Source organism: Hibiscus syriacus, unplaced genomic scaffold (genome assembly GCF_006381635.1).
Source record: "Hibiscus syriacus cultivar Baekdansim isolate YM2019G1 unplaced genomic scaffold, ASM638163v2 tig00111331_pilon, whole genome shotgun sequence".
Lineage (NCBI taxonomy): Eukaryota > Viridiplantae > Streptophyta > Magnoliopsida > Malvales > Malvaceae > Hibiscus > Hibiscus syriacus.
The window spans coordinates 98,378-111,992 of NW_024063060.1; the positions used below are offsets into that span (position 1 = coordinate 98,378).

The following is a 13,615-nucleotide window of genomic DNA, read 5'->3' on the forward strand; positions in this document are numbered from 1 at the left end:
GGAGAAGGTGTTGTTTGAGTTGTGTTTGTGCAGGAACTCTACAGAGGAAGAACATTTCAGTCGTGACAATGAAAAGTTGCAAAGGCCAATGGAGCAAATGAGAACGTGAGGAACAGATTTATCTCGCCAAGGCAAGATTTATCTGAAGAAGTTTGAAGCATGTGTGGCGAAACCGCCTATGTCACAAGCCAGCTGGATGACCTACTTCACGTGCAAGCAAGCCTTGATTATTCTGACAGCCGTCATACGCCTTTCCTTTTTAAGTTTGGGAAATTCATAATGGTTAATTAAGGAAACTCAAAAAGCATGCAAAGCCCTAGGAGATTCTCTTTATAATTACCAGTCGTAGCCGCAAAAAGAAAAAGGGGCAAGGAAGAAGAAAAAATAGCTTTACCTTAGGAGTGAGCAAGTAGCTGCAGTGCTTTCCCTCTGTCTACCCCCAGTCTTCCTTGGTGTCCTCCATAGCCAGACGATAGCAGAGCGGTGATCAGGCCTCAAGAGAGGGTGATCACCAAGGCAGGCGTGGTGCTGATCAGGATTGTCGCAATAGAGCCCCGTCTTTGGGAGGCGTTCTTCCTTTATTCCTAAATTCTAATTTTATTTTGGGGTTGTATTAAACGGTTTAATCTTGGATGATCTTTGATAACACCATGAATATTTTACTTGGTGTTAAACTTTGTTTGCCTGAACAATATTTTTATGTTTATGAATGATGAATTATGTTTGCTTATGACTGTTTTGCTCATAGTTTAAATATTTTGCCTTAACAATGTAAGAGCATCGAGAGATCACCTGGGATTTCGGTAAAACATGATTGGGCATTGTAAAAGCATCGAGAGAAAGCCTTTTGTCTAGAAAGTGATTCTTGAATTGGAGAGAATTAAGAGAGATCAACGTGAGCAAAGAAATGAATCTGGGATAGTGAAGTTCTAACTTGTTTAGAGATAAGGAATCAGTTTCAAACGACAAAAAGGGATAAAGGCTAGAGTGGGTTAAGACAACGTCTATAGTTAACACCGAGAGGTATTGCCATAGTAATCGTCTAAGAATACCTAGTAATCATGTTGGGTAGTTTAGTGAGTTATAATAATTCATTCTGGGCTTAAAATAATTGTTGCCGAGACAATAGTTTAGCATCAGTGCTCTGTGACACGTCTGAATATGTGAGGTTGTTTGCATTATATTTAATACAATACTTGTTTTGTTTTGTTTTATTTTATCTGTCTGTATATTTTCTTTGTCTCGACCACACTTGTCTGCAATCATTGAATCATTATTCTTAGCTCCTTAATATTAGTTCTTAGCTGTAATACTTAGTAGGATTAATTTGTGGCATTAGTTCTAGTTGTGGTGAAAATATATTTCTAATCCAATCCCTGTGGAGATGATACTCACTCACTACTATATTACTTGCATCGATTGTGTATACTTTCACAGATTAGCTTGCCTTAGCATATACATTCACAAGCGATCACCTTGCTAGTTTTTCTTAGTTTGAACGTTGAAGCCAATATTGCCTTGAACATTTTGATGAATTTATGTATTTGAATATTTGGATGTTTGCTTTGGATATTTGGTTGTTTGGATTGTTTGTGTTTTGGATGTTTAATTTTGAGTACATAGACTTTTGAACTTAATTGAATGATTATTTCATTAGTTTATGCATCATTTACATTTTAGATCAAATATGCCCAATCCCCAATTGCATATTGTTTATGAATATTGATTATGTGGACTAATGGCTAATATTTCTCTTGGCTTTGATCTTAGCAGCTATATATATATATATACATCAATTTGGCAAATTTGTCTTAAATAAATCATATAGTCTTTTTGATTTAACAAAAAGGGGGAGAATATAGTAAGGGGGAGTGGGGAGTAATCTTTCAAAAGTGATTTTTGAAAAGAAAATCTTAAAATTTCAAAAATGTTTTGTTATATCAAAAAGGGGGAGATTGTTGAAAACAGTTTGATGTTTCGATATAACAAATAAGTATTAATGAATTTTAAGATTTTATATTCAATTTCAAATATAATATTCGATTTAATTAATTGAATATCACAAATATTACTCCAATTTTTTAAATATCAATTTTACTCATTACTTAAATGAAAAATTGTGTTTTACTCTTAAAATATTTTTGAAACAATTTTTACAAAGTATTTCGAACCATAATCGAGTCAAAATTGTGTTTTTAATAGGGATATATCGATACCTCTTTAACGAGTATCGATATCCCTCAAACATCAAATACAAAAGAGGTATTGATACCCTAGAGGGTATCGATACCCCTTTATATAGAGGTACCGATACCTAGCCAAAAGTTATTGATACCCCTCATTTGATTTTAACTCAGAGAAATAACAGAATGCAAAATGGGCACCGATACCATGACCGATATCGATACCTCTTTACATAGTAATATATATACCCCCTTGAGAGGTACCGATACCATCAGTTTTGCAATGGTTGAAATATTTGGATTTTATATAGGTAGTATCGATACCCCTATGAAGGAATACCGATACCCATATGCTCCCAATAGCTTTTTGAAGTGGAAAACATAAAATAACGGCTCTATTGACTTCATGATCATCCCCAACATTCAGAATTAATTCTATGGGTATTTAAACAAGTCGTGAAGCCATTGATGAATAATAAGAAACAAGTTTTGAGAAAGAATTCAAAGAGAGAAAGCCTTAAACTTATTGTTTGAGCAATTCAAGCCAAAATCCATTCAATATTCATTTTGCTTTCAAGAACACCATTTGCGCTCAGTTGTATTCATTCTTGAATGTTCTTTCTTTGTTCTAGAATTGTGCAAACATCTTTTCAATTTTCTATTTGAGAAGAGAGTGTCTCAAGAATTTGGGGTATAATTATTGAGGGAGTTATAAGGTTACTCTTTGTCCTCAAAAGAAAGACAAATTAGTGAATTTGTGGAAAATCCTTAGTGTGGATAGCTAAGGTAGTGGACATAGACTTTGGTTGAGAAAGTCAAACCACTCTAAATCGCTGTGCAAATCTTTTCAATTTTCTGTCAAAGCTTCCACCAAAATTTTACTTGCCAATTTACCCCCTCTTGGTTATTTCATCGGATCGATTAACTCAACGCTATCAATTTTCTCATGTTTGGTGCGATCATGGTGAACATGATTATGTTTTATGCTGACAATTGCCTGGTTGTCACAATGCATTTTTATAGGTCTTGTATAGGACACTTTTAGTTCTCCAAATAGTCGTATCAAGATTCCTTCGCATATACCATAGGATCGTGCTAGACACTCTGCCTCTACACTGGTGCGTGCTACAACAAATTGTTTTTTACCTTTCTATGTTATGAGATTAGCCCAAACGTAGCTACAATAACCACTTGTAGAACGTCTATCGTTAATAGCACTTGCCCAGTCTGCATAAGTGTATACTTCTACACTCCAGTTGGCAGTTTTCTTGAAGTGCAGACTTTTACCCAGAGTCCCCTTGAGATACCTTAATATCTTGTACACAACTTCTAGATGTTTCTCCCTTGGAGGGTGCATGAACTGGCTGATAAAATACAACCCCCAAAAGCTATGTCTGAACAAGTGTGAGATAGGTAGATAAGTCTCCCGACTAGTCGTTGATATCTACCCCTGTCGATATCTTCTCCATATTGATCAGTTCCTAATTTTATATTGAATTTCATAGGAGTTTCGGCTGGTTTACAGCCCAACAAACCAACTTCTGAAAGTAGATCGAGAACATACTTTCTTTGGGAGATGGAAATACCTGCCTTAGACCTTGCTACCTCCATTGTATCTAAGATTCCCCAAGTCCTTAAGCTCGAATTCAACACTAAAAAAACTCTTTTTTAATTTCGCTTGAATCATCCCCTGTTAATATTATATCATCCACATAGATAATGAAAATACAACATTTTCCACTTTTTGAGTGTTTGTAGAATATGGTGTAGTCAACCTGTCCTTGAATATATCTTCTACTAGTCATAGCTTTGGCAAATCAGTTGAACCACGACCTTGGAGATTGCTTTAGTCCATATAAGGACTTCTTTAACTTACACGCTTGGTCATTGCTTTCTTCAAACCCGGGTGGGAAGTCCATGTACACTTCCTCATTTAATTCCCCATTGAGGAAAGCATTTTTATGTCCAATTGGATCAAGGGCCAATCCAAGTTGATAGCAAGGGATAGGATAAATCAAATGGTGTTTAGCTTGGCAACTGGTGCAAACGTCTCGTCGTAGTCAAAGTCATAGGTTTGAGTAAAGCCCTTAGCCACAAGCCGAGCCTTATGTTTTTTGAAACTTCTACAGTGTCAACATTAGAATCAAAGGCTTTATAAGACTTAGATAAGTTTCCATATGACACAAACCAAGAAATAAGGTGTTGAGTGCAGCTCATTTTTCCCTTTCGAACAACAATTGGAAGATATATAAATGGTGATGGAGGTGAGACTTCTATTTTAGAACAATCCTCGGTTGGGGATGAAATTGGCACTATTGTTTCAGTTTCAGGAGGATGAAGTTATCGAGAGTATACCCGAAGTTCTGGAGCATGTTCTTGTTGCCTTCCTGGATCTTGTTGTTGTTGTTCTTTGGTGGTGTGATTGATTCTGCTAATTTTTTGCTGCTGCACAGGAGAAACAATCCTTAAATCTAGAATTACAATAGTTGTTGGGTTGTTAGGTTTGTTTGTAATAGTAGAGGTATAATGAGAATGATATTAAGGGTCTCATCTTCATTGAGAGTCTCGCCCTGAAGATGAGATGCTGCAAAGTATGGTTCATTCTAAAAAAAAAGGTGACATCCCGAGAGACAAAAATTCGGTGCAAGGTTGGTGAGTAACACTTATAGCCCTTTTGTGTGGGGGAATAGCCAACGAAGACACATGTGTTGGCTCGAGGATCAAGTTTGGATTGATTAGGTTGTTGATTGTGGACAAATGTTTTGCAACAGAATATTTTTGTTGGTAGGCTGGAACACGAAATAAGGGAAAGGCCTTTTGAAGTGTATGTAGATGTGTTTGAAAATTTAATACCTTTGATGGTAGACGATTTATCAGGTAGCAAGCAGTGAGGACATCCCTCTCCCCACAAGTATTTTGGGACACCCATGGTGAACACGAAATAAGGGATTGATAATTCATATTAAATTAATTTTTATTTTTATCATCATTCATGCATTCGAATTAACAATGAATTTTAGGATGAAATAGTAATATTTTTATATTTCAATTGGAGTAATAAATGATTTCTCAGAGGCATGAGAGGTCATTTCTTCTCGATTGAAAATAATTAAATATTATTGTTTTCCCTCTTAAAATTCAAAGAATGTGTTTTAAAAAGAAAATCTTAATTTTAATTTTCTTTATCTTATTGTTATTTCTGAATTTAAATTTGGAATTAATAATGAACTTTAGGATGTAATTGTAATATTCATTTATTTCGATTGGAACAGAATTGATTGCTTTAAGGCATGAGATGTTGATTCTTCTTAATATGAAATAATTAAATATTATTTTGTTTCGTCCTAAAATTCGAAGAATATTATTTATATGAGATCTTAAATTAAATCAAACTTGAATCAGTAAATTTCATTGTAAATATAACTAATTAATCGACTAGGTGCCGATTTAGGGTGTTGTGGGGTGCCAATCCTTCTTCAGGCGTAACTAACTCCCAAACTCAAATTTTTTGGTAATACAGACAGTAAATTTTTTATTTTAATTAAAATTAATATTTTTATTAAAATAACAAATACGTTTTTGGGTGTCTAATCTTACTCTGATTAAAGATTAGTGACGACTCCTCAAATCACGTTTTATTATTAACCGGCAAAAAAATTATTCGAAACGAAACCTCCCTTTCTTTTCTGAAAACCGTTTCTACACTCATATGCCCATCTATGGTTTCTATTTGAAGTATCCGTCTGATGGCGCAGGTTTGTTCTGCAAATAGTACTAAGGAAGCTAGCCAGGGTCATAGTTAGTCCCCTTGATTGAATTTGATCTCTTATTTGATTAACGCTTCTCTGGTTAGTGTTTATGTATTTTTTTTTCTTGCTTGGAATTGCATACAAAAACTTCGATCCCATAAACTAGGAATGGACCCAAAAAAAGCGATTGAGTCAATCATTCTGAGAAATGTGTCTAGAATTTAAATCCGACGAATTTCAATTCTATCTAATTCGATTTTATCATATTTCTAAAAAAATTTAAGTTCGGGTCAAATTAGATCAGATATTTTTAGAAATATATTCGGGTTTTGTTCGAATTTAGGATAAAAATACTAGATTTGATCCGAAAAAGTGTAATTTTATCTTATATGTGTTATGAATAATTGTAATAATATCTCTATATTATATTTTTCAATTATATCTTTATTTTTATCAAATAAAACTAATATTTTTATACATTTATTTGTTTTGGGTATGATCAGGTTCAAGTATTATCTCAAAAAGATGGGTCAAGTTTAGATCGAGTGAAGTCATCCTAAACCTAAGATGGATTTCAAGTGAAGGGTGTATATTTTTCATATTATGTCAGATTACCCTAAAATCTGATTCAACCCATGCCCATCCTACTCATCCTCCTCCTCAAAATTTCAACTTATCATATATTTTTGGCTTATATAACAAATAAATGCCTAAAGTATATCATATTTTTTTTATTTAAGTACCTAAACCATTTTGGTCTATTTTTGGTCAAAATAGGTACCTAAAATATTCAATTTTTCATCTAAGTGTGTAAAGTATTCTTTAATTAATGTCACATGTCAACTTTTTTAAAACTTAGATGAAAAAGTGTGAATAGTTTAGGTACCCATTTTGACGTTAAATACTTTAGGCACCTATTTTGACCAAAAGGATAATTTTAGGTATTTATTTTGATAAAAAAAAATACAAGTACTTAAATGAAAAAAAAAGTATAGTTTAGGTACTTATTTGTGAATAAGTCTACATTTTTTTTTATATTTTCTTTATAATTTCTATTGATAATCTATTTTGGTCATCTGAAACTTCATAAGTTCGTCCTCTTCAAAAGTTTTAGAAATTCGATTCTTAACATTAAATTTTAGGTCCGTCCCTGCTAGAAGTCATCTCGTTGAATTTGGTCTCTTAATTGAATGTTGTTAACTTAGAAACCAATATTGAAATGAATGAAAAGCAAGAGTATTCCAATCCCAGAAGTTTCTTAGTATTAATCCCTTCAACGTCTAGCAAACACCAGACTTTACCAACCTAGAAAGATAACAGAGGGGAAAAGAGATTCCTTTAGATCTTTTGAACAAAATTGATTGGATTTTTGTTAAACATCCAACTCAATTCTGGATTTTTCTTATAAAGTTGAAAAGCTGTTATGCTATTTTTTTAGAAGCAGTACAATAATTATGTTGTTATGAACTGTTTATTGTACTACAAACATGTAACTGAAGATCTTCAACTGAACATATACCCCCACTTCGAAATAATCAAAGTTGAGTTAAGCTCGACTCGAAAGCTTGCAAATTTAAAATTTTTAAGTTCGACTCTAATTTAAACTTGAAATTTGAAGCTCGACTCGAGCTTAAAAAAATTTAAACTCGAAATATTCTCAATCTTAGCTCGATTGAAGCTTGAATTCGAGTTTAGTTCAAACTCGAATTCGAACTTGAACTAGAACCTTAAATTCATAAAAATCTTATATTATTTAAAAAAATGTAAACATTAATATTATTAATAATTTAAATTTCAAAATTATAAATTTGATTTTTTTTTTCAAATTTTTCGTAAGTTTTTCGAGTCGGATATCAAATAACTCATTTGGGCCCGTTAAGAACACGAGTTGAATTTAATCTCAAGTAGAGTTTATTTGATTCAAATTTTGACTCGAAGTTGTCATCCCCATACCCACTTTTCCTCCAGCAACATGAGCTTAAAGCTACTTCTTTTGCTTGAATGAAATCTCTAAGAAATGTGGTCAGAGTGCATTTTTCATTTAAAGTATTAAATTTCATTTGCCCTCTTACAAAAGATGCATCATACAATGTTTGTAGTAACCACTAATCTATAATCCTTCTTTACAACAGATGGATGAAAGTTTGATTCATGCAAAAATGGAGATTGACACATTTTGATCATCCATGTCAGAAGAATTGAACCTGAACCAGCAATAAACTTTTGCATTAAGACCCCAACTTTTATTACTTTTCCCTTTCCTTACAAAATGGATTCCAAACTTCCCACCTCAAATATAAACGGGAAGACGAAAAACCAGAGTATAAATGATGAAGAAACAGGAACGAATCGAGGATCACGATCAACAGGTTGTGAAACCCTCCTACATACAAACATACAGGTTATGACCCTACTCGGAAAATTGAAGACCGTCCAGTTTCGATGCAGCTAGCTTGTCCAAAAACCATACCAACTTCCCTTTCGTTGGTTGGACTAACCGTGCAGGCAGCAATGGGCGGTCGTGTCCAATATTATCGATTGCCAAATGCACAGCCTCTGCTTTGCTCTCGCTAGTCACGACCATTGCCACATTTGATGCTGAATTGATGACAGGCAGAGTGAATGTTATCCTCTCAGGGGGAGGTTTAGGAGAATCGATGATGAAAGTTACCCATCCGTCGGTCTCGTCAAGTGCCGAATGATTAGGGAATAGCGAGGCAATGTGACCATCGGGTCCCATGCCAAGAAGGATAAGGTCGAACTTGGGGCAGTCACTGATGTCGGAAACACTAACCATTCGTGTTTTCACCAACTGCCGGATAACAAACATGTAGTCGTTGGCAGCTTCCTCTGCCGAAACTGAATCATTGATAGAATGAACATGGCTGGGAACAATCGGCACCTACAGATACAAGGCATATGCCATAAGAACGTATACATTAAGGCATAATTTTTCATTCCAATCTATCCATTGAGGAAAGCACTGCTGAATTAAGAACCTGAGCTGAATGAAACCAAACATCTAAATCAATCGAAAACAACATAAAAATACTCAATACATTCATATCGAATTCAATATCAGATCAAATGAATTCAAACAGCAAACAAGGGTATCGATGAAAACAAGGAATCCATCGATGAATAATCAGATGAATGCATATCATATGTAAACTAATACTACCAGTAACATGACCTTCTAGCAAAGGCTAATATTTCAAGATCCAAAGCGTGGATCAGTCTAATCAAAGAACAGTATAAGAACTAATCTGTACTTTATGCATCAACTAAAGATTTGAGTGCTTATCGAGCGAGTATATCACGAGCTAAGCAGTGCTCGACTAGACTCATACTCGATAAAGAAAGGGATCAAACAGAGGACGAATTGAGATGCTAACCTTTGAAAGAAGGACATCCTTTGCGAGCTTGTAATTGCTATCAGAATGGTTTTTTGCTACAACACGTTCATCCGCCCAAAATATATACCATTTAGCCCAGTCTACAGTTCTATCATAAGGAGCTTCACAGAGTTTTCTACCCCAAAAAAAGAACACAACATTAAAGGAAGAACACCAAAATCACAAGTGAAAAAAAAAGACCACAAAGATGGAAAATGAATGCATTGATACCCCATTAAGTCAATGAGAGAACCACCAGACAATGCAATAGCAAAAACGCCTCTCTCCTTCACGGCTGCCTCTGATAACTCAGCAATATAATCAGCCAACTCAGTCCTTAGTTCATCCAAATTTTCATGAATCCTCAATTCTCCTCTATCATTATTAACCTCAGAAACATCCATGCTTTTCACAATTTGACCAACCCTATTGTCAAAAACAAAACGAAAAATAGTTATAAAAAATGTAGCAGAGCAGCAACAAAGGCATCAACTTTTGCAGCTCACAGCATTGAGTTAAAATTGATCAAAAATTTAGATCATGCCAAAAAGTTTACAGAATCTATGACTAAAGAGTAAGAAAATCTCAATAATACAGCTCAAGATTCATCAAACTAAGCCCAAAAAAGGGGTCATGATAGGACACAACAAGTGGAGCTAAAGGATATGATAATCTCAATCCAGAGATCAAGAAAAAATCAAATGTTTTAACTAATTCGATAAGTCCCATACGAATTTAACAAGAAAACCAGTTATACCCAGAACTTAAAAATGGAAGCTTTGATCAATGAAAAGTTAAAAAAAAAAACTTATATTTGCAACAAACAAGTTTAAAAAAAACAAAATGGGAAATTCTTACAATGAAGAATAAGAAAGAAGTGAGTTGCAGAGAGGCAAGAAATAGGTGAAGGATGGAAGATGAGTAATCAATAACATATGAAATAATGTATTTATATAATACTAACACGGAAACAGGTAAATGTAAAATTCAATTAAAAATAAAAATCTGTTTCAGAAAAGAGGCTGAGGAGACTTTACCAATGAAAATGACAAAACACACCTGCAAAATAAATAAATTTGTGACGAAATGGAAAGTAAACGGATAATATTTAATATAAATGAAAAATAAACAAATCCCGAAAACATAATCTCCCCTTTTATCTATTCTTTTGCTTTCTCTTTAAGGATTAAAAAAGGTAAACTACATGAATTGTCACTTGATTATGGGGAAGTCTAATTTGATCATTAACTATTAATATTATCAATCATGTCATTTAATTATTTAAATGATATCAATCTATTCACTTGTCTATTTGATAATATTAAAGTGGTAGTTAAGTAAATTTGTATAGGTACACATTCGATCCTCGTTACCTACACATATTATCAAATTAGTTTTAATTTTATAATAACACATATTACTATCTTATTGGAAAAAAAAATCTCTTATTTAATAATTTATTTAAATGATAGATTTAGCTCAATGGTTAGAGCTCTTAATTCTCTTCCCATGCTTCTCGGGTTTGATGCCCTTATTTAAAACTTTAGTTGCACAATTTTTCCTCGTGTTAGATGATGATCAAATAGAATTTGGAAGCAATGAATACCAAAATGTGATGGTTATATAAATTTACTTTAATTGTCACATAATTATTTTCGTTAATTATTAACGATTGTTGACTTTAATAATATTATTTAAATAATTAAATGACTTAATTGATAAAATTCATAGATCAATGATTAAATTTAGAAGCTCACCCATAATTGAATGACTGCTCAAGTAGTTTATCCAAAAAAAAAATCTTAATTCCCTAAACATTCTGCTACAACATCTGATTTTCTTAAATGAAGATCTGAATTTTAGTTAGTAATGCCAAATAAAGAGTTAATGAAATACTATAAAGATTTTTAATTTTGATTATTTTTTTATTTTAATTATTAGATGCTGGATTTGGAAAGAAACAGGAAAAAATAAGGGTCATAAGGCATAACCAAACACGTGTCCAATTATAATTCTGACAAATTTACCGATGGTACTTTTTGTCTTGTAATACCAAAAGTCTAAAACAATGTTTATTTTTAAATTTTCAGTTATATTATATTAAATCTTTCCTTTTCTATCCCTTTCACTATGCTTTTCGTATTTGTTTTTTTTATTACTATTTTTATTTTAATTGGTTCTTTTAAAAATGAAAACTTGCCATTTTATAAATAAAAAACTTTGTTCTCTTGAATTTGATAGATATGGTCCCCCCAAAATCAACAGGAAGTTTTATAATGCAATATTATTAATATATAATTAAAAAGTGTTATCAGTTTTATTATTATTTAAATAATAAAATAGATAAAAATTATCTAAAATATTATTATTTTTATCTAAAACATCAATATTTTTTAACATTTTTAATAAAATATCTAACAATAATAAAATCGTTAAAAATAATAATTTTTTCGATAAATTTTTACCTATTTTTTACTTAAATAATAATAAAATCAATAATATTTTTTTTAACTGTATTTTAAAAGTACCGCACATAATCGTTTCCCAAAATCAGCTCATTTTGATACGTGCTTGTATAGATTTGTGTACCTTTGCAAATCATCCGTTTGGATCCTTTATCTTCCTCCACTACATACGGCTATTGAATTGAAAGTACAACATATACATTACAATGACGTGTGTATCAATGATTTTTAAAAATAAATAAATTTATTGATGAAAAATTATCATCGTAATCATGACTGAATATTGTTTATTTTTTCTCATTTAACAGTAAAATCGGGATTGATTGTTTAAATAATTTAACGAAGATGATAAAATATGTGGAGATAGATCTATAAGGAGAAAAGGAGAGTTCAACATCTAGTTTTCAACCATATACAGTGACGTATATGCAGTGGTGAATACAAAAAAAATATTAGACGACTTAATATAAATATAAAAAAATATGGGTGTTTTTTTTGAAAAATCACCGGTGACTGATATATTTATCGATCTAACATTGGTCAGACTATATTTTTCGATCTAACACCCTTAGCAGTAAAGCACACCCCCTGCACCGTGCTATATGCTGATTTGGCATCACTTGGGGTAAGGCGCACCCTGAAGCGCGTCTTATGCTGACATGGATACACGTGTGTAAAGCGCGGCCCCTGGGACGCGCCTTACGCCACGTAGGGGTATAGCGCAGGGCAGGGACCGCGCCTTACCTTTAATTCTGATTTATATATAGTGTGGGGCAGGGGTCGCGCCATACCTTTAATTGATATAATTATATAATACGCGGTACATGTACCGCGTCTTGTAACTTTTCCCTGCTATAAATACCCTTCTCCTCGGTTAAGTTCCTCACATCTATCCTCTCGACTTATAAATTAATATAACAATTCCGTTAACAAGTCAATAATTCTGACAATTTTCTCATATTTTATTCAGACGTTTATTCGATTTTTCGTTATAAGATAATTTTGTGATAATTTTTTTTATTATATTTATTGTTTATTATGATTATTTGAAAAAAATATTATACTAATTGTTGTCAATTAATTTCTGTGTTTGTAAAATTAAAAAGCGGGAATATACGTCGAAATAGTTTTTCGGTACAGGTAATAATATAAAATTATATTATTTAAATTATTTACGTTTATGTGTAAAAATTTTATTCTGTTATATTTTCTTTCATATATTATTTATTTAATCAACATTGTTTCAGTTGTTTTTTTTTTTTGCAGATATAATATTGCCGCACTTTTAAACTCAAAGAATGACGCGACTTTCAGGTATTGTTTATTATGATGGTGAAATTCGAGAAGATGAAACCGACGTTGTTTTCGTATCAAATGAGCGTGTTAAAATATCATTGAAGAGAAACATAACTCTTGAGGAGCTGATAACGAAGATTTCGAGAAAGATTCATGTTGGAAGTAGTAGAAGAATGTTGTCGTTGCAGTACAGATTTCCAACATCATTGTTGTCATTAACTTATACAGCGTTCGAACTTTTGAACAATGGTGATGTTGAAATGATGGTTGAAGCTCAAAGTAATTATTCAGAAGCCGATATTGAGTTGTATGCAAATTTTATTTAAGTGCGTGCCGTTCGGGGTCAATCATTAAGCTCCCACTGTGGGCTGGCTGAACAAGTTAACAGCCCGACGACAGTAATGTGTAATGATTTTAATGCCATAATGGGGAGACATTTATCTGCAACTCCTTACGATATGTACCGAGATGGGTAGACGAACAATCCGTATGGCAACATCGCATCCAGTTCAAGGGGAAGACATTCA

General features: G+C 32.8%; 1 protein-coding gene across 2 annotated transcripts; it reads right to left on the reverse strand.

Annotated features, from left to right (window-relative positions):
* Positions 1-7,990: 7,990 nt before the first annotated feature.
* On the reverse strand, positions 7,991-10,294 carry LOC120158861 (probable 6-phosphogluconolactonase 1). 2 transcript variants are annotated; one of them, XM_039169591.1, is made up of 5 exons: positions 10,186-10,294; positions 9,559-9,753; positions 9,328-9,463; positions 8,347-8,834; positions 7,991-8,136 (listed from the first exon to the last, which is right to left on the reverse strand). In XM_039169591.1, exons 1-5 carry the CDS (start codon positions 10,260-10,262, stop codon positions 8,082-8,084), a joined length of 951 nt encoding a protein of 316 aa, XP_039025522.1. In that variant the 5' UTR covers positions 10,263-10,294; the 3' UTR covers positions 7,991-8,081. The 2 variants fall into 2 exon arrangements, with proteins under 2 accessions (XP_039025522.1, XP_039025523.1); XM_039169592.1 differs by having other exon boundaries at positions 7,991-8,834.
* Positions 10,295-13,615: the final 3,321 nt, after the last annotated feature.